General features: G+C 39.7%; 1 protein-coding gene across 2 annotated transcripts; it reads right to left on the bottom strand.

Moving 5' to 3' along the window:
* Positions 1–143: 143 nt before the first annotated feature.
* kctd15a (potassium channel tetramerization domain containing 15a) lies at positions 144–19,190 on the bottom strand. 2 transcript variants are annotated; one of them, XM_007252853.4, is made up of 5 exons: positions 18,239–19,190; positions 14,907–15,082; positions 12,181–12,325; positions 7,594–7,899; positions 144–2,987 (listed from the first exon to the last, which is right to left on the bottom strand). In XM_007252853.4, exons 1-5 carry the CDS (start codon positions 18,251–18,253, stop codon positions 2,829–2,831), a joined length of 801 nt encoding a protein of 266 aa, XP_007252915.1. In that variant the 5' UTR covers positions 18,254–19,190; the 3' UTR covers positions 144–2,828. The 2 variants fall into 2 exon arrangements, with proteins under 2 accessions (XP_007252915.1, XP_007252916.1); XM_007252854.4 differs by lacking the exon at positions 18,239–19,190 and adding an exon at positions 17,847–18,209.
* Positions 19,191–19,229: the final 39 nt, after the last annotated feature.

Below are 19,229 nucleotides of genomic sequence, written 5' to 3'. Positions count from 1 at the left end.
AAAATGAACTAATTTTGATATGACCTCATTTATGTGGTCAGAGAGGCTCTTTCTAAAGTGCAAATGTTGAGATGTCAACAATGAAAAAGCCACGTCTGATGAACAGCTGTGAAAGAACGGGGCTGTCTGGGGATTCTATTAGGAAAAAAAGTCCAACAATTTATTAAAAGTCCATTTGATCAACACCAATTACAAAAGGATAGTGAACACATGCCTGCACTACTACAATGTTTCTTAATAATTATGTATGAACAAAAAAAGAAATGTAATGAGCTTTATTTAAATAATAGTTAACATTTGCACCTTACTGTAATATTATACATTTTTGACACAACATCCATTAGAACAGTATTTAAATTAAGATTTTTCTTAGTTCTTTATGGTCCATACCGAAGTCCTTTCTTGAAGTTCTCAGTGTATGTATGAGATCCATTTCTGTGTCTGTGGTCTGAAATCCAGTTGCATGGCTGGTGGAAGCATTTTCTTTATCGTTTGATGAAATACCAAAAACTCCAACACAAACGACATGTTTTTACAGTGTATTATCTGCTATAACTGTGATGGTAAAATTTGCAACAAGCCCCCTCACAACACCCACTGCATGAGGGTCAGGGCGGACCAGAGCATCACTTTCAGTGGATAGCGTGAAGAATAAGGTCTCGGCACGTTCATACTGTCTTAGTAAGACAACACTCAGCGCCTGATCTTGTAGAACATGGTGGCATCTCTGTGACCTCTGCCCTCTTAATGAGGTTACAGAGCCTAAAGAATACTGGGGCTATTAAATGTGCATTTTTACAACACATTAAGCATCGCTCGCTGTTTCTCAGCCACCTAAGTAACCTTTCCATCTTCCTCCAGCTGCCCGCGCGCCGTACGCTCTCCTCCCTATGACTGGGCCTGTTTGGCTCGGGGGTCCGGGTGAGTAAAAGGATTGTGGGAAAGTGACCTCAGCTCCTGGGGCAGTGTGGGGAGGAGTCTAGCTTCTCTCTGACCCGTGCCCTTCCGCCTCAGCCCTGATGGGCCCCTCAAGGAGCACACTAAGCCCCCTTCTGCTCTGGTAGGACCAGCTCCGCCAGCAACTCCGACCATGCAGGAAGAGCAGTATCGCAGCCCTGTGTTCATTAATCTGAGTAATCTCTCATTTCCCCTACCTAATGCTGCCTTCATGAAAAGAGCTTCCTGTGGGATCCAGGAAGCACTGCTTGCTTGCTTTATTTGACCTTTTATCAATATGATTTAATGTTCTTTAGTGTTCTGCAGATGAGTTTGAATTTAATCCACTTCAAAGGGTTATTTAAGCGATACCATAGAAGAACCATTGTTCCAATCCAGCACTTCTTTCATTGTTTATAGCATCAACAAAAGAACACTTCACAGCAACCTCAGATTTAAAAGGTAATAAATAAGTCACCCACCATCATTTCACAAGCAGATATTTCTTGATTAGAGGTTTCTAATCATTTGGCTAACACTTTGCTGAAGGCTAACAATTTTCACAAGGTTTATGATAGGACTCCTACACCCAACCTCTAATGATACAAACTATGACTTGAAATAAGAATAAGCCGACTGAATTGTGTTTTCATGGAAACTATTTTAAAATAAAAATAAACTTCAAAAAAAAAACAGGATATGATATGAATATGAAGAAAGTTAATCTTAAACTAAGTTAAGATTAAACTTAGATTTTTGTCTGATGCATTATTAGTTTTGATGGAGACGGTTCTGTTACACTGCACCGTGTTTAACAGTGTGTAATGTCATAGATGGGTACGTAAATAACTGCTCAATAAATGAATACTTTTGTTGGTGAATTTGACACTGTTTAACATGTGTCTCACACATTGTTACACACATTGTCAGCTGTGTAACAGTTCCTAGCATAAACTGGAAATATTAAGTTAAGCTGCGTGTCCTGGAAAAGTTTTTTTTTATTTTTATTAAAAAGAAAAAGAATCCTGCTTTAACCTTAGGAATGCCACCCTTCAGTAAAATGCAGCCACCATAGTTATACAGGCGTGTAAATTCGAAATATTTATGTGGAGATATTAACTTATCTGAGACTGGATGACAGTATTGTTGCTGACTTAAATAAAAAAAAAAAAAACTACCAGCCATCATTGTTTTTGTGGTGGCTCTCTGTGTTCCTGAAGATTGGAAAAGCTCTCCTGAAATAAGCACAGGTCTCCCTGTGGCTGTGCTCTAACAGCCAGCCCCTCTCCGCGGCTCTGGATGCATTAGTAGCCCTAACGCTCAGGCCATGCAGCCTGCGGCCAGTCCAGGCAGCCAACTCCCCTCCACTCTGCACTCGCAATCAAATGCCTTTGTTCTCAGTGCTGTTCTCACATTCTTCATATATGGTGAATCTCACACACACACACACACACAAAGAACTGATTTACAGAAAGAGACTGGAACATGAGATCAGAATATTTCCCAATGGTGGTGCTGAGGCGAGGGGCGATTGGTATGCAGAAATGATTGATTTCTGCATTAAAACAGATGAGGTCATGACTAAGTAAATGCCGGAAGAGTATGCTCTGGTATGTGGAAGACCAAAATATACAGAATGCTGTTTTTCCTCCAAGCCAAGACTTCTTCTTTTTGTCAGTTTTTGTTCTTTTTTTTTCATCAAGACATCTGTCAATTCAGTCTCTGAAGAGTTTTTTTATTATCTAGATTAAGAGTTCCATCTTCACAAACTCCTAAATAGTCCAAGAAGTCCAGCAGAGAGGCACACACTTGATCCATTTTGCCATCTCCTTACTGTCCACTGCCGGCCTCTCACCGCTGAGGGTCAGTCTGAGGTGTTTCTGCTCGACTTGCTAGTCCAGCGGCTCCTGCTTTATCCGGATGGGTGTGTGAATGGTCTGACAGCGTCTGTCCTCACGACTCAGGATGTACTCGCTGAACTGAGACGAGTCCACTCCCCCGCCACATGATGCCACCATGGCAAAGCCTTTCTGGAACAATCTCTCCAGCACCTGTGAAAAACAGCACCAATGTGTTAAAACACATGTAGAATCAATAGGAATGAACACAATTAATGATTTAAGCAAAAGTAACTGTATCTCCAAACGAGGATGGTATTTTATAAATGTGACATTTCTGACATGCCAAAATTCTGCTCTGTCTCACTAATACAGGCCAAAATAGCTAATTTATTCATGTGTTTTTAACCCTCCTGTTATGTTACAAGTCAAATTGACCTGTTTAAAAGTTTGAAGATCTAGGAAAAATAGTTAAAAGTATTTTTTCGGTATAAAACGTCTTCTACTTGCCTTAATTAGTGGAATCAAAATATAACCCCCTGCAATAAACAAAAATTAAAACAAAATTCATTGGTATGTAAAGCTATTATGTCTAATATATTGGTCTTTCAAAAGTAGTAAAGTAGTGAAACATTAAAAAAAAGTTTGAACATGTCAACACCAGATCAAACTGACCCGGGAACACTTTTGCTGTTCCTAAGAAATGAACGTAACAGAAGGGTTAAGATGGCCACGGGATGGGGTGCTCACTAAATTTGATTCACACAGGTCCACCCTAGATGGACCCTAGATATTAGCATAGGAGTCTGCAGAACGAGCCTCAAAACCCTCCATCAAGATCATTTACAAGGTTTAGAGCTTGTAAACTAGTGTGATTTGAGCCTTATTACAATATTAGCTAATGCTATCGGCCTGTACTGTGGTGTTAGCAGTTAGTCTGCTAGCTAATTAAGACTTCACTCTTTCAGACAGGAGAGTTTATAATCAGCACTCAGGTTAGTTTCTCTATGTATCTGTCATTTCTGTGCTCTGTCCCTCTATTTGCTCTATTATTTCCATCTAAAATGTTTGAGTTTCAGTTAGAAAAACTTGAGTGTGTTCTGTGGTAAAAACACAATGTTAGCTATCATGCTAGGCTAATAGAAGTCTTCTGGTTAGCTGTGCTGAACATTTTTTAATTGTCAGACTGACGGTTTAATTTTTACCTTATGACTGACAAAAATATGTGTGCGCAGTGTTCACTTAGTGTGTAAACAAACTGAACTTTAAATGTGTACTGCCCAAACCTAGACTGGAATGTAAACTTTTTTTGTACATGCCCTGGCGCATTTCAATCTAAAGCGAAATAACAGGGTTGCTGAAAAACCAAATTGGAACATTTTTCACCCCAACCAAAGACATACTTACTATTTATACATAAAAGGACAACCAAAAATACTCAATAAATTACTTCTTTAGTACAATTAAAACATTTGATTGGCTGAAAACGAGACACTTCTGTGAAATGATTTACAAGTTTCGTTAAAGGACTCAAAAATCTTGGTGCTAAAAACGCAGCATCTGAAAACTACTTTTTTATCTATATTTTATCTTTATTCTTTCATTTCCCTCCAAGATTTCACTCTTCAGACAGGCCAGTGAAGATGAGAGGGAGCGAGCAGACTCCCCCTGCAGCTGTTTACTGGAGTTTGATGAGGAGTCAAAAGCGAACGGCTTCCCCCTCCGACGACCCAAAACCCAACCACCCCGCTCACCAACACCACCCTCCAAAAATCCAAAAGCACACGCAATCCCCGCCATTGCTGGAGTTCTGACGGTGAAGGCTCTCCGCGAGCCTCCTGTCCCCGTCACTCAGCGCAAAGCCCGCTAAGCAGTGACATGTTTTATCTGGCGAGAGTAGTTGTAGATTTTTTTGAAATTCAACAGATGCAGCCTTGAGTATTCACTTACTCCTCCACTTCTTTCAAGTGTGCTTCACATGAAAATGAAAGTTGTGCCTCAAGGCAACAGAGCCAGATAAAAGTCCCTCCAAAGGAAAAAAAAACATTCAGTCGAATCGCAGGGCCCTGAGAAAAATGTCCACCCTTATCCCCTCTTTGGAAGTTGATGCTATAAAAAAAAGAAAAAAAAAAACCTTTGGCAGAATTTCAGTTAGTTGTATTACAGGGGAAATGAATTGGTCTTATGCGCTGCTCAGGTACTGAACATCAAGCACAGCAGCAGCAGCAGGAGCAGCAACGGACGCACAGGCTGCCTAATTTCTGTTCAAACATGCAAGTATTTTTAATGATGTGCTTCCCATAAGTCCTAATTTAAGGCGGTATATTGAATAAATGCGCTGAAGTCACATGACTGCAAATCCAGCATTGAAGACTGATTGCTCCGAAACTTTCATTACACTCAGTGCTCTGATAATTGCATCACTTTGAACTCTCAAACAAGCTCCACACCACCCCCTCTCTCCACTTTCCTGTTTCTCTCTTCCTCTCCCTCTTCATTCCTCGCTTCATTTTCTCACTTTTTTTTTACAACTGGGTGGGCTTAGGACCGCCTAACACATGACAAACAACAAATCTCTGCACCTCTGGCGTGATACGATTATCCGAGTGTGGGGGGAAAAGGTGGGAAAAAAAACTGTTAGCAGATGCACCAATTAGTTATACTGTAAGTCAATTAAGCAAAAATGTCACATAAACCAGTTTAGGTTGTTTAAAGAAAGCAAAGTAGGTATTAAAAATGTAGTATGTGTGTTTAAAGCGCTCCGGGCGCAGAAACGCTGCAGCACTTTTTTTCTAAAGAAGAGATTTGTCTCGAGGACGAGTTAAATATAAATTATGCATATCGTTTTCCCTCCGCTTCTCCACCCGCTTTCAGGCCTGTATAGTGCCACACTGGAACTGCCGCTGGGATTAGAGGTGCGCATTATATAGAGCGCTGTCTGAAGAGCCAAACAAGCAAACACAGGGGACGTGAAAACATCTCGTGAGGGAGAACTGCATCTACGCAGCTGTGTAAGCACACCTTTCACTACACCTGCCAACCCCAGCACCCCCCCCCCCCCCTCCTCTCACACACACACACACACACACACACACATCCAGCTCCTCCTGTGTGAGAACACAAGGAAAGTGTTGCAAGTTTCTAGTTTCTAACAATAATGCCCAGGTGCTGAATACATAATATTTACAGAGCCTCTAATGTCCTGGAAATACAGTCATTTTCTGTTCATGTCATTCCTGTCCCTGAACATTTAACTGTATTGGGACTGTTTGGCGGGACTGGGGTTGGTTGGTGGTGGCTGTGTGCAGGACATCGTTAACATTCTTTGTTATTTAAGTATTTTCTGAATATTTAAACATTTGAGTGACAGGCTGGAAAAGGTAGTCAGCTAATAAAACCGCATGTAGATACTAAATATTCAACCTTTAGTCTAAAATTAGCTCTTTTTTTCCTGTGCATTTAAGGGTGATGAACGCCATCAAGCTGACCAAACATTATGTCTAGAGGAGTAGATCCATGCAAAAAAAAAAAAACTATCCCCTGCACCATTAAACCTGGCTTATTAAATCACACTGGCTTCACATCAGTATTAAACCACAGTTTCAGTCATTTACACGTTCATTTGTTTACCAATGTGGAACAATGTATGTTATAGCTGTAAAACTGAACATAAAACTGAACTGTGGCTGCATCCCAACTCACATGTCTTTGCCGAGGCACCAAGTCTTACTTAGAATGCAGTTCTAATTAGGACTCGTTCTAAAACCTTGTGTAGTGTGGTGGTGTGTCATTTGGGACACAACTCCACTAAACTAAAGCATCAGACAGAAAAAGGTTAAAACACAGATCTGTGAATTCACATTTATTCATAACTCTCGCTGCAAGAACGCTCATTTATGTTTTTTCTTCTTTTGGGAACATGACTTAATATTCTTAAAAAATCTTAATAAGCTTAACATTTTGATGTAATTTTATAATCTGTATTTAACATTTTGCTCTAAAAATCAGGTCAGAACTAGTTATATAAAACATAAAACATTTAATAAATAAAGTGTTTAAACTGCTGAATTGTTAATACACTTTTAAAAGGAGCTAATTTTACCTCAAGGAGGAACCCAGTACACCTACATTTAGTAAATAAGATCAGACACAATTTCACATACTGTCCTGTGATGCTCTCAGGATGTTCAGTATATGTCTCTTAGGACCTTTATGAGCTAAACTGAAGGACTCTGTTACAAACTTCACACGTCTTTTAAAGGGTCTGTTAAATATACATCACCATGGGTCCTTTTGGGATAAGCCGTTTAAATAAGTAATACACAAGTAAAATCTCATAGTGGTATTATACACTGGCCCAGGAATAAATGCGATAAAATATGTAATTTTAAGACCATTTCATGTAGCTGCTTTGTGGATGATAACATAGTATAACAATCCTATTTTCTTCCTGTAAAACAAAGCAAACAACATTTTTGGGTGTTTGCTTTTTTACAGCTACCATCCTCTAGCTCTCTCTCCAGTTCTGTGTGTATGATGCACTGGTCTTGTGTGACTAGCTAAACTACTAGTAACACATATAATCACACAAATAAACAAAATAGGTGATACTGAGGTCAACAAAACAGATTGTACTATACACCGATAACGTAATTATTGTGACAATTTTCTAGTCCTATGTATAAATTTTACTTTATGGTCATTGCAAAGTTACAGCCAAATAAAGCAGACAGATACTAGTACTGGTATCATGAGCCATCATGCGTGATCAAATAAACAATAATAATTAAAGGGACTAATGCTGAAGAATTAATCTTACCTGTACGGAGTTGAGTCTGCAGTATCCATTGAGTGGGAAGCGGATGACGTGAGTGGGGTCCTGGTTCCAGCCGGCGTTGACTGAGTTACACATGACATCTCCTGTCTCAGGGAAGATCTCCTCGATGAGGGCCTTATCGCCACTCAGAGCGATCCGCTCACCCAGGTCAGGGGTCACACGCACCACCAGACACTCGCAGGGCTGAGATGTCCGCCGCTGCTCACGCTCCTGCTTCCAGCGCTCCAGCTCCTTCACCATGGGGCTCAGCTGGTAGTAGCGGGCCTCCTCGTACAGCAGCTGGAACTCCTGCACAGAAAACACACACAGCAGGGGAGTCAGTGGATGCAGATTAGTGGTGCCCTGATCATTTAACACACTTGAGTCACCTTGACTTGCACTCTACATAGTCTGAGTAGGTAAATAATTTACAGTAACTAATGTAACTTCATTTAATCTTTGTTTTTCAGTTTTGAACCATAGTAATCTCTACTCTAATATAAAAATATTTGGAAGACTTGTTAATTGGCTTATAATTGGCTGTTAATTAGCTGATTAGGTGTGCTAGAGAAGGGGAAATGCTGGGGATTTACGGATATACTCTGTAAGAAACTGCCTACACTGTAAGAAAAATGCGTTGTTTAAGTCAATGAAGGTAACAATAATGTAGAACCATATTTAAAACACTTTACCATTTTTATATGAAAGACGTTTGAGTGTGAATAATATTTTTTTAAGCTTTACAAAATATTATGAAAAGATTCTTCTGACTTTCTGCTTTTTTCAATAATGATTATTTATAATCGAAACACTTGTTTTTACTGGTGTACAGGTGGTGTGGTGGTTTTCTTGCACATGAATAAGACTTTAACCCTGCTAAGAAGCATTTAGGCAATCAAATGTTTTTTCCTACAATCACAGAAACCAGCATGCTATATAAGAGCAGTTGGTTCAATCTTATCCACAAAGGGTCAGTGTGGCTGTAGCTGCTATATAACCAGCAACACACCTGATTCCTCTTGTATAATCGGTTAGTCATTTTTTAAACAACTGATCACATTCTGCTTCTGCCTGGCAGAAATGAAGAGCCACACCGGCCCTTTGAGGATTAAAGACTAATATACAACTCTGGAAAAAATTAAGAGACCACTTCAGTTTCCAAATCAGTTTCTCTGATTTCACTATTTATAGGTATATGTTTGAGTTAAATGAACGTGGTTGTTAAATTTTATAAACTACGGACAACATTTCTCCCAAATTCCAAATAACAATTAAGTAATTTAGAGCATTTATTTGCAGAAAATGAGAAATGGCTGAAAAAAAAACAGAAAATGCAGAGCTTTTAGACCTCAAATAATGCAAAGAAAACAAGTTCATATTCATAAAGTTTAAGGAGTTCAGAAATCAATATTGGTGAAATAACCCTGTATTTTAATCACAGTTTTCATGCATCTTGGCATGTTCTCCTCCACCACTCTTGCACACTACTTTTGGATAACTTTACGCTACTCCTGGTGCAAAACTTCAAGCAGTTCAGCTGCTTTCTCTTGATTATATTCCAGAGGTTTTTAATTTGGTAAAATCAAAGAAACTCATCATTTTAAAATGGTCTCAAATTTTTTTTCCAGAGCTTTATACAGGTGTATAAAGGTTTCTAAACATTGTTCAGGTCAATAGTTCTCACACAAAATGTACCTGTGCCACATGTATCTGTTAAAATACTCATACAGTTGTGATAAATATAAAATCACTATGAATGGAGTTCACAGAAATCATTTAGCATTGGCTAATCCATTCAGACCCATCTGACCCTTCTTTAGCCCTTCTCTAACTAGAACATGGGGCTATGCTGCCTCGGCCTCTCTCTCTCTCCCCGCCCCCACACACACACATACACAGGCTCCGAGGTCTGGCAGTACAGATTGCTTGTGTTCCCCTCAGGCTTCCACTGCCCTGCAGCACCTTCACCCCAGCCTCTCGCCCCTTTCATTCCCCACCAGACCAGATGGCACCGCCACTCACTGCTAGCACTAACAACACCGATGAAGAATCACTCACTTAACAATGAACACGAGAGAGAGCACTGATAGGAATATGGGAAAAAGAATATATATTTAAAGTGACAATATCATGAAAAAGTCATCCATACTGTTTGTAAATGGAAAAAAACAAAGCTGCTTAAACTAGCTATATATATATATATTTTATTTGTGGCACTACAGGGAGAATCAGGCCAAAGTATCAATACTGCACATGGGAGGGGCAAATTCGACTTATTTTTGGCTGGAGCAGGACAAATTCTAGTAAAAGCAGAATTAAAAATATTTCACCTCTACCTGGATGGTTAGTAACTAAAGCACATTACAAATCACCCAATCATTGCAGAGCTCATTTATGCATTTAAATAATGCACGTGTGTCATACAGATTAGCAAATATAGCCTGATTAATTTCATTTAAATCCATATCTATATATGGATATCTATACATGCTATCTATATAAATGGATGTAGCTAAAAGCTTAAAATGTAAGCAGCATTTCTCTCTTGAAGCCTTGATTTATTATAACTCTTTTCACGCAGCAAACACTTGACTAAAGACTAAATGTAGGATAGGGACAAGTGGTGTGAGTTTGATTATATTGGGCCACGCTGTCACTTTAAAAGCTAAACTGCTACAGGTCTAAGACAACCTACCGGTAGTTCAAAGTAAAGGTGAGAAAATCTCCCTCTGCGACATTTAGCTCAGTGATTTGTTTTGGTGGCGAGGTGTGTGTGTGTGTGTGTGTAATCTCCACGAAAAGCTAGCAGCTCTCCTCCACCCTGTAAGAACTACTCATTTCACTGTAGGCTATGCCACAGCGAACAATAGCACGCAGCATCTCAGACTCCACACGCTTTAATAATTACCACACGAAACGGAGCTGCTTTTGCTTGCCCCTCGCCCCACCCCTGTCTGTCTCTCTCTCTTTCTGGCCCATGCTGGTGCTGACAACATGCTGAGACCTAAGGCCTTCAGGCTTGGGTTAATTCAAAGGGAAACATAAGTCTTAAGGTGATATTCGTTCCCAGGTCTATAGTGAGGGTAGGAGGGGTAGGTATGTTGATCCTTCTGCAAGGCAATGCCCTAAAACCAAATCCAGCAGAAACATCACTGTGGAGAAAGACAACTCGTTAGACTGAGGGACAGAAAAAACAGAAGCCTCAGCGCTGAATGAGGTGCGAATGAGGTACTAGACTGAAAAAAAGCAGAGCGAATAAGTAGATATGATTTGAATTTAGCGCATTGCTGAAATCCCATTAGCCCGCATGGTCAGAACTCTGTTTGACACTTTACAACATTGCCGCGAGCATCCCGACTGACTGATGTGTACATCTGAGGTAACAAGTTTTTCAAATTGTGAGTGAATTAGTGGAGTTATTTCTCTCCTAAACTTCTCAAACTCTTTCAAGGAGGTTTGAATGAGTATCTACAGCAAGCGAATAAGATGTACGAGTGGTAGTTGTGAACCCACTGTGTCAGAGTCATGAGCCTGGCAGAGTTAAGCCCTGCAGCGATCGGATGGGGCTGCATATGATGATCAATTCAGTCACTAGCTGTCTTTTTTTTGCATATTTCCCAGCTTGCATTAGAAGGGGAAGAGTGTGATGGCTGAACTGTGAAGGTTTGACTGTAATGAGATTTAATGATTTGAATCTGCTCATTTTATTCACTTGCAGCTGATGCGTCATTTCTGCTGTTCCAGCAGCATTTCTCCCCGAACACTTCAAAACATCAAGGAAAACATGCAAATATGAAAGGAAAAGGTTCTGTAATAGTTCATGGCTTAAATGTACAGTTCAAGGACTTTACATACCGGTATACTTTAAAAAGTATATTTTATGGAAAACTGGAAATGTTCCTTCACCCAGGTAAAATTGTTTCTAAACATGCTGTTCACTCTCCAGCCTGGACATACTGAAAAGATACATGAACTGTGTTTATCGGACAATACCTGATATCAAACTGATAACATTTAATTAATAAACTGTATACTTCATCATGTGAGGCATCAGAATTGACTTAAACGTTACTTTACTTACTTTGCAAAACAAAATGTAGCAAGCTAGCACACACATTTCTGTTTAAAACTAAGTAATTAATGAAATGCAGGTAAAAAAAATATGTTTATTTTTAACCCTGATCACGCACTTATTTTATGTTTATGCTTATTTTTTACTTTTTTTTAGGTTGAGGGCACTATTCTGTTTGGACAAGATAAGTCTTGCTGTTTGCTGTGATATGTATAATGGCAAGGTTTCTATGAATGATAAAACCTACAATACCAACACATAGCTTCTCACAGTGCAGGCATTGGGTTCAGTGAGTTGATCGATCTCATGGATTTGCCTAATTATCCAATACCTGATCCAGCTAATTTCATCACTGTAACCGTCAGATGTCCCTACAGATATTCAGCATCATGCCATTACACCCATAGTCCTGCATCACAGTGCCAACTTATTTTTTAAAAAGTATTTTCTTAGCCTATAAACATGATGCAACAAAGAAACATCTAGTGTTTTCTGAAGAAACAATCCCTGCACTGTACCTTGAAGTCTTCAGGCAGAAGCAGCTTGCTGGTCCGGAGGTAGCTCAGAATGTAACGGAATATCTCTCCATCCCTGTCGATGAAATAGTGCTGCTTCAGACTGTCCAACACGATCGGCTCTGTGCCGTTGAACAGCCGACTTATTCTGGGATGGATGAAAAAGAAGGGAAGGACAAACCAGTTTAAATGATCAGCAGCGTTATCACACGTAAATTATGTTCAACTAAGATACAGAGGCTCAGGAATGCTGTGCTACAACGCATTCTTCCTGCACAATACACTTCTTTAACATTCCGTTGCAGTCGCAGACTGAGCAACACCAAACGCAAGTAAAGCGTAATGAAGTTTTATTGTTTAACCTGGTTTGAAGAATGAGGTCAAACATTTGGAATCATGTTCTACGCTATTTCTGCTTTTGTGTTAAATCATCTTACATCTTGTCACAGCAAAGATGTTCCTATTTCATTTTATGCTCTCTTTCTCTCTTTCTGACTCTCTCTGTCTCTCGTTCCCGTCTCTCTCTCTCTCATTCTGGAAACTGATGCAAAACACTTAATAAGAAAACCAATTCCCCCTTTTGTGCCTGCGGTGGTTCTTTTCTCATATGGTCTTGCAGTTCCCCCAGTTAGAATTTCACCATATAGCTGCAGGCAATCTTAGTTTTTCATCTCCGTTTCTTTTTCTTTTTTCCCTCAGAAAAGCAATTAAAATGCTGCCTGCTACCCACCCCCCACCCCTGCTCTCCTCCTCCTCCTCCTCTCTTTCTCTCTCTCTCACTCTCTCACTATCTATCTGCGTTATTAAATCAGAGGGCCATGCTGTGTGTTAAGCTGAGCAGATGTGATGGTACACTCCCTCGCTCCCTTGCTCTCTCCCTCTCCTCTCTAACAGGTGGCACCCCTTTACACCCTGCCCTCTTGGGGAGTAAATTATCAGCAGACCTCTGAGGATTGAGCTGGAGATGCAGCAGGTAGGAATTTCACAACTCCACAAGTGGGAAAGCCTGCTGTTCGGGCTTTCCTTTCCCTCTTCTTTCCTTTTTTCCTTGATCACTGTTTGCACACTGTTCAGTAATTCAGTAGTTAATCCTCACACTTAAAATACAATAATTATGAACCTAGTATGAAGAGGGTGTCCAGATCTGTCCAGACCTTTGATATGAAGAGTCAAAATAAGACTTCATAGATACAAATGAAAGGAAAATAAGAATGTAAATTAAACTTGATGTGGGGTAGCTTTCTGACTGGCAGGTCAAATTGTTTGGTCATCCTAGGTTTTAGAGGCAACTGTATGTCTGGATTAGATAGAGGTTGTTGGTTGATGTTACAATACCAAAAAAAAATATCTATAAATAAAAAATATAAAAAATATCTAACTCCAAAAAAACTCAACTTCTACATTAAATAGATTATTACAAAAACAAAACACAAAAAACTATAAACACAATACCCATAATGGCTTCTAACATAAAACTTTACTCATGAAGCTTTAGTGCAGTTCTTTACAGTACAGTGCATTTGCGATGACAGTCTGGATACCTACCACAACATCACTAAGGAGGCACTGGCCTTCCTCTCTTGAAAACGCAACTTTGCGTTTGCAAAAAGTACAAGCTTACACAGGAGGGTAGTAGTAGTACTAGTAATGAATTAATAATAAATGTGATTTAAAGAGTTAACGGCATTGATTTTTTTTTTTTTACAGTATAAAAAAAAAACTGTGCTCAGATCCACAGTAAGGCTGCAGACCCTGACAAACAGCAAATTCCACCTGTTCATGTCTCTGTGGCATTTCATTTGGTAGAACAAAAGGGTTGCTTTACAATGCAACAATGAAACGAAACAATGACATTTGCCCAGAAGGGCCATTTTTACTTGGGTGGTGTAATATTGCTTGGAAATCGAAGCTGTTCAAATCCTAAAATTACCTTGCTTCACTGCATGCAAAGCTCTGTCTGAGAGTGAAATTCTCAGGGATCATTACTGTGATATTTTCATGTTATAAACCTGAAATATACTTAACGGAACTTTTCCAATTATTAAGAACAAAGTAAACAAACAAAACATTATAATAATAATAATAATAATAATAATAATAAAAACAACCAAAAACATGAACAGGAGGTAAACTGTAGTGCACCATTTGGCATGTAAGCCAAGATGAACAAGATTAACATATTACATATTTGCCTTCAGCTGAGTCACACTTTTGGAGGGTTGTGAATTTGCTGGGCATATCAACAGTGGAAGCCATAATAGACAAACATAAAAATCTCACAAAAAATTTAAAAGTATTTTATTTTATGAGACATTTTCAAGCATTTCTATTAGTCGATTAATCAATTTTGTAAACAATGCAAAGTCACTTTTTATGTTCAAAATGTGAAAAATGTGTATATACACACAGCAAGTCATTTAGTGCCCACATGGTACAAAGGGGAATAATGATTAGGCTAATAGCCTCAAGCACAAAAGTCACCCTCCGCTGGGCAGATCCATATCTAGGGCGGCAGTAAGAATGACCCACAGCCAACATGCATAGGTTACATGCACCTTAAACTCTCAGATATTTTCCTTCCTGGCTCCTATAACTGCATGCCCTACCTGTACTTCCATAATGAATAACTCATAGTAGTTCCTGAAAAACAAGTCTGGAGTTTAAAGAGTTAATTGGATTCAGGCTTGCTACCCCCACCACAGCAATCAGACCACTGTAAACTGTCTTACCTTGAGTCGGGGTACTTGGTGAGTGTGGCCAGGCTGCTGGTGTACATGTGTCCTCCTACGTCAATGTGCACTGGAGCGTTGGCTTTAGTCAGCTGAGCTGGGAGAGGGATCCCCTGAGCGGCCAGAGGAGACACCGGAGAGCGGGTCAGAGAGAGACGAGACATGCTTCTTCCCTCCTGTGGAACCAGCACACAGAACACACACCCTCAGCAGGAGCACGAGAAACACACCCTCGGCACTGCCGTTCCGTGCCAGAGCTCTCCCTCCGAGAATTTGGAGTGCTAAGGTGTGTTCCTGGCCTGTCAACGCCTATGAGATCACTCTCACATCTGCCCCAATCCGTATTTCACTTAAGAATTAGTGGCACAACTCTAATTAAGAGAATTTGCATCCCGTTTTTTTTCCCTCCATAGAACCGGAGGGGAGGAAAGGATGAGGATTATTAACGAGCATGAGAGAGACAGAGAGAGTGAGGGAGAGAGAGAGAGAGGGAGAGGGATGGTACTGTAGGTGTCTACCTTCAGGGAAGACAGAAAGAGTGTAAACTCCTAATTAAAGGTATTGGGAGAGAGTGTGAGACATGAAAGGTTTGATGACACCCAGCGATTTGCATCTCTGAAAGTTTGTAGCCTTATGAAATATCATCTTCAATTTAAGTGGAAAAAACACAATTAGTGCAATGTTAAGCAAATTATAGAAATAAAGCATAACTAAATGATTAATAATGATTACCAAGCATGGATTAAAAATGAAAAAGAATGACAAATGATACCCTGTCAAAACACTGGGTCTCTTATTAGCTACCACACAACTCTCTATTCTAATACTATGTCCACCTTGTCAGGGAGTAGTAGTTTATGTAATCTTAAAAGCAAAAAATCTGAGAAGTGTAAGCCAACACCTCATCCATGACAGTTCAAACACACATTACACAAAGGAGGCCCTTTTAGAAACACCTGTCAAGTCATTTTAAGAGGCTAACTTTTGTCTAAAGTATGTCAGAGCCATTCAGTTGTGGCACTCTGAAAGCTGAAAGGCTCACGTTTGACCTGCAAAATGATAAACACATGATTGAAGCCTTCTGCTCGGGGCATGAAGCCGGAGGCAAAGTATGTTCATTATTTTCTTCTGGGTTTTGAGCTTCAAGAACAAGAGCAGGCGCCACACAAAATGTCTAACTACTCCAAACAGAGGGAAAAAACGTCAGGCCAAAGTTACCTAAAATGGTTGGCTATTAGAATAGGATGATGTGATGGAATTACACCAGGAACATCTGAGGGAGGCTAATTTGTCAATATCAGACAAGTGCATGCGAAATTCTATAATACACAGATTAACATGCTAGATATCTGCACAACCTAGATAGCTACTGATTTAGCAAGGGAACATGCCACTTAAGCCACATTACTGAATACTGCATGTATGTTTGTCTAATTAACTAAGAATTAATTTAATAAAGAGAAAAATACTAGAACTAATATCTGGTCAAACTCATATCTAGCACATTCACATACACATAATAACATTAGCCATTTTTTTCAATTGTTCAGTTTTTCCATATGTATGTATTTGAACTGTAAATGATTAGATTAGAATAGTAAGTTTAAACCACCTCATTAGTCTCTAAATGTGTCTGTGTGTTTTTACAGATAAATAAGTGTTGATTAAATCATACTGAATGTGCTTTAGTATCAAACATGCTAATGCTAACCTAAAAAAGCTAATTAGTTAGTTTAGTCAGTCAGTTAGTTAGTTAGTTAGTTAGTTAGCTAGTTAGGTTATGTTAACCCTCTATGGCATAGTGTTGTCCTTAGGCAACAAAACAAATTTTTGGTTATTACACATTATAATAACATACCATACTGTACCTTATTGGTTGTTTGGTGGTTTGTTTGTTTAATTATCTATCTATAATATACTGTTACGTAACATACCAAGCTCTCGAAAAAATTAGAGACCATTTTAGGTTCTGAATTAGTTTCTTTGATTTTGCTATTTATAGGTATGTATATGTTTGAGTAAAATCACCATTGTTGTTTTGTTCTAAAAATTCTGAACATTTCTCAAAATATTCCAGATAAAAATAGAAATTTAGAACATTTATTTGTAGAAAATGAGAAATGGCTGAAATCACAATAAGATGCAGAGCTTACAGACTTCAAATAATGCAAACAAAACAAGTTCATATTCATAAAGTTTTAAGAGTTCAGAAATCAATATTTGGTGGAATAACCCTGTTTTTTAATCAGTTTTCATGCATCTTGGCATGTTCTCCACCAGTCTTACACACTGCTTTTGGATAACTTTATGCCACTCATGGTGCCAAAATTCAGGCAGTTCAGCTTGGTTTGATGGCTTGTGGTAATCCATCTTTCTCTTGATTATATTCCAGAGGTTTTCAATTTAGTAAAATCCAAGAAAATCATATTTTTTAAGTGGTCTCTTTTCCAGAGCTGTATATGCCCAATTCAATGAGGAGTGGGTCTTAAATAAAAACACACATATTTGTGCAAGAATATGTAAAGAAGTATATGTGGCTGTTTATATTCTTACTATATTATTACATTCTTGTTGTAAACTTACTAAAACAGTTCTTATATAACGTTATATACATTCCTGCCCTGTGCAGTTAGACCACTTTTGTGAGATTAATCATGATGAATCCTCCTACCCTGCATGTTTTGGGTGCCTCCTTGCTCTAAAACACCTGCTTGTTAGCAAAAGTCAAAATCTAAATATAACTAAGTTTGCTATGTCCTACAGGGACTCCCAAACCTCAAAAAATAAAAATATAATTTCTGCCCATAGAGGGTTAATAAGTCCAGCTCGGCGTCTCACTGCTGTCACTTTCTGAACCCGTGCAACTCTTTTGGCTCTAAAAACAGCTATAAATATGAATTAAAATTAATGTCAATTAAAGAAAGGTCCTCCTCTTCATACCGTTTCAAACATTTTAGGAGGTCCGGAGCGAATCTGGACGCGAATCTGCGGCTCGGACTCTAGCAGGTTTCTCCGTTTCTCAGGCAACTTGGGCGAACCAGCGTTAGCTCGCCTGCCCCCGACGCTCCGGATAAAATCCCAAAATAAATCAACGGAACTCGGTTTTGCAGCCAAAAAAGTCCCAAAAATCCTACTAAGGCAGTTTGTAGAGATCCTGATAAACGCTAAACCGAAACAGAGAAAGAGCTAGCCACGCTAGCTCACTATATAGGTCGCTGTAGCTTTAAAAAAAACTCGATTTTAACACAAGAGCTGTTTTGGCAGCGGCTGCTGGAGCCTTTCTACTGAGCGCCAGCGTTAACTAACAGCCTTCATTCACAGCGGCTCCTTACCTTGGAGGAAGACATCGCTGCTGTGGTATCTTCCTTCTCCTCTTTTAAAACATGAGATCGATCCCCTCGTCTTTTCCTCGCGTGTTTTCTATTTCTAGCTCCTTCTTTTTGTTGTTGGCTGAGGCGTGAGAGAGAGCGCGCACCGAAGCCAGGCGTTTCCTCCCCGAATAACAGAGGACAGGGGCTGGGAGAGATGAAGTCTCGCTCCGGGCTCTCGGCTCGCCCCCCGGGGGCAAAGGATTAGCCTCCAATTAGCTCAGCCCTGCCTGAGCACAGGAACACTTGATCTCGCTTATTCATACGTGGAAACGCATACGCACATTTACCAACGAATTAAATCAGTTTTTTTTACCTGTTCCAACGACAAACACATCCGAGCTGCGGTGTTTTATCGTTAACTAGCTATTAGCTAACCTAGCTAAGTACCTGTGACCTGTCATATTACCACACACAGCTGGTGTTCATTTCAGCATTTCAGCCGCATCTGCCTTAATAAACTTAACTACAGCAAAACAAACAAAAACACAAGAAAGAAAAGCTAAAAGCTTAATAGATAATAAAACATTAACTGTTAAGCTACTCCAGTATCTCTCTCTCTCTCTCCTAAATTCAGCTGTTTATAATAGCTCACTATAATAGCTCCAACACCGCGCAAGCTGCTGTTTTATTCAAGAAGAGCACTACTACACACTAACTACGTTTTAGGAACAGAGGAACAGGACCCCAACTTGTATAAATAAACCCCCGTATCTGTTGTCATATGGCGCTGTGCATTAAAGCAGGACGGAGTGTATGAACGTGAACGCACGCAGAGCAGAAAGCGCCCCCACAGCCCGCCTGCGGCCAAACGCGCCATTTCCATCTCCAGCACGGTCAGATGGAGACCCTCCAGCCTTTAATGGCATCTCTCAGCCAGGCAGAGACAGGCAGCTTCACCGCGGCGACACACCAACACATTTTAACCCTCACGGAAGAAGGGAAGGTGAAAGTG

This window comes from Astyanax mexicanus, chromosome 10 (assembly GCF_023375975.1).
Source record: "Astyanax mexicanus isolate ESR-SI-001 chromosome 10, AstMex3_surface, whole genome shotgun sequence".
In the NCBI taxonomy this organism is placed as follows: domain Eukaryota; kingdom Metazoa; phylum Chordata; class Actinopteri; order Characiformes; family Acestrorhamphidae; genus Astyanax; species Astyanax mexicanus.
The sequence above is the reverse complement of the archived record's forward strand: the minus strand, read 5'-3'. Positions and strand labels throughout refer to the sequence as shown.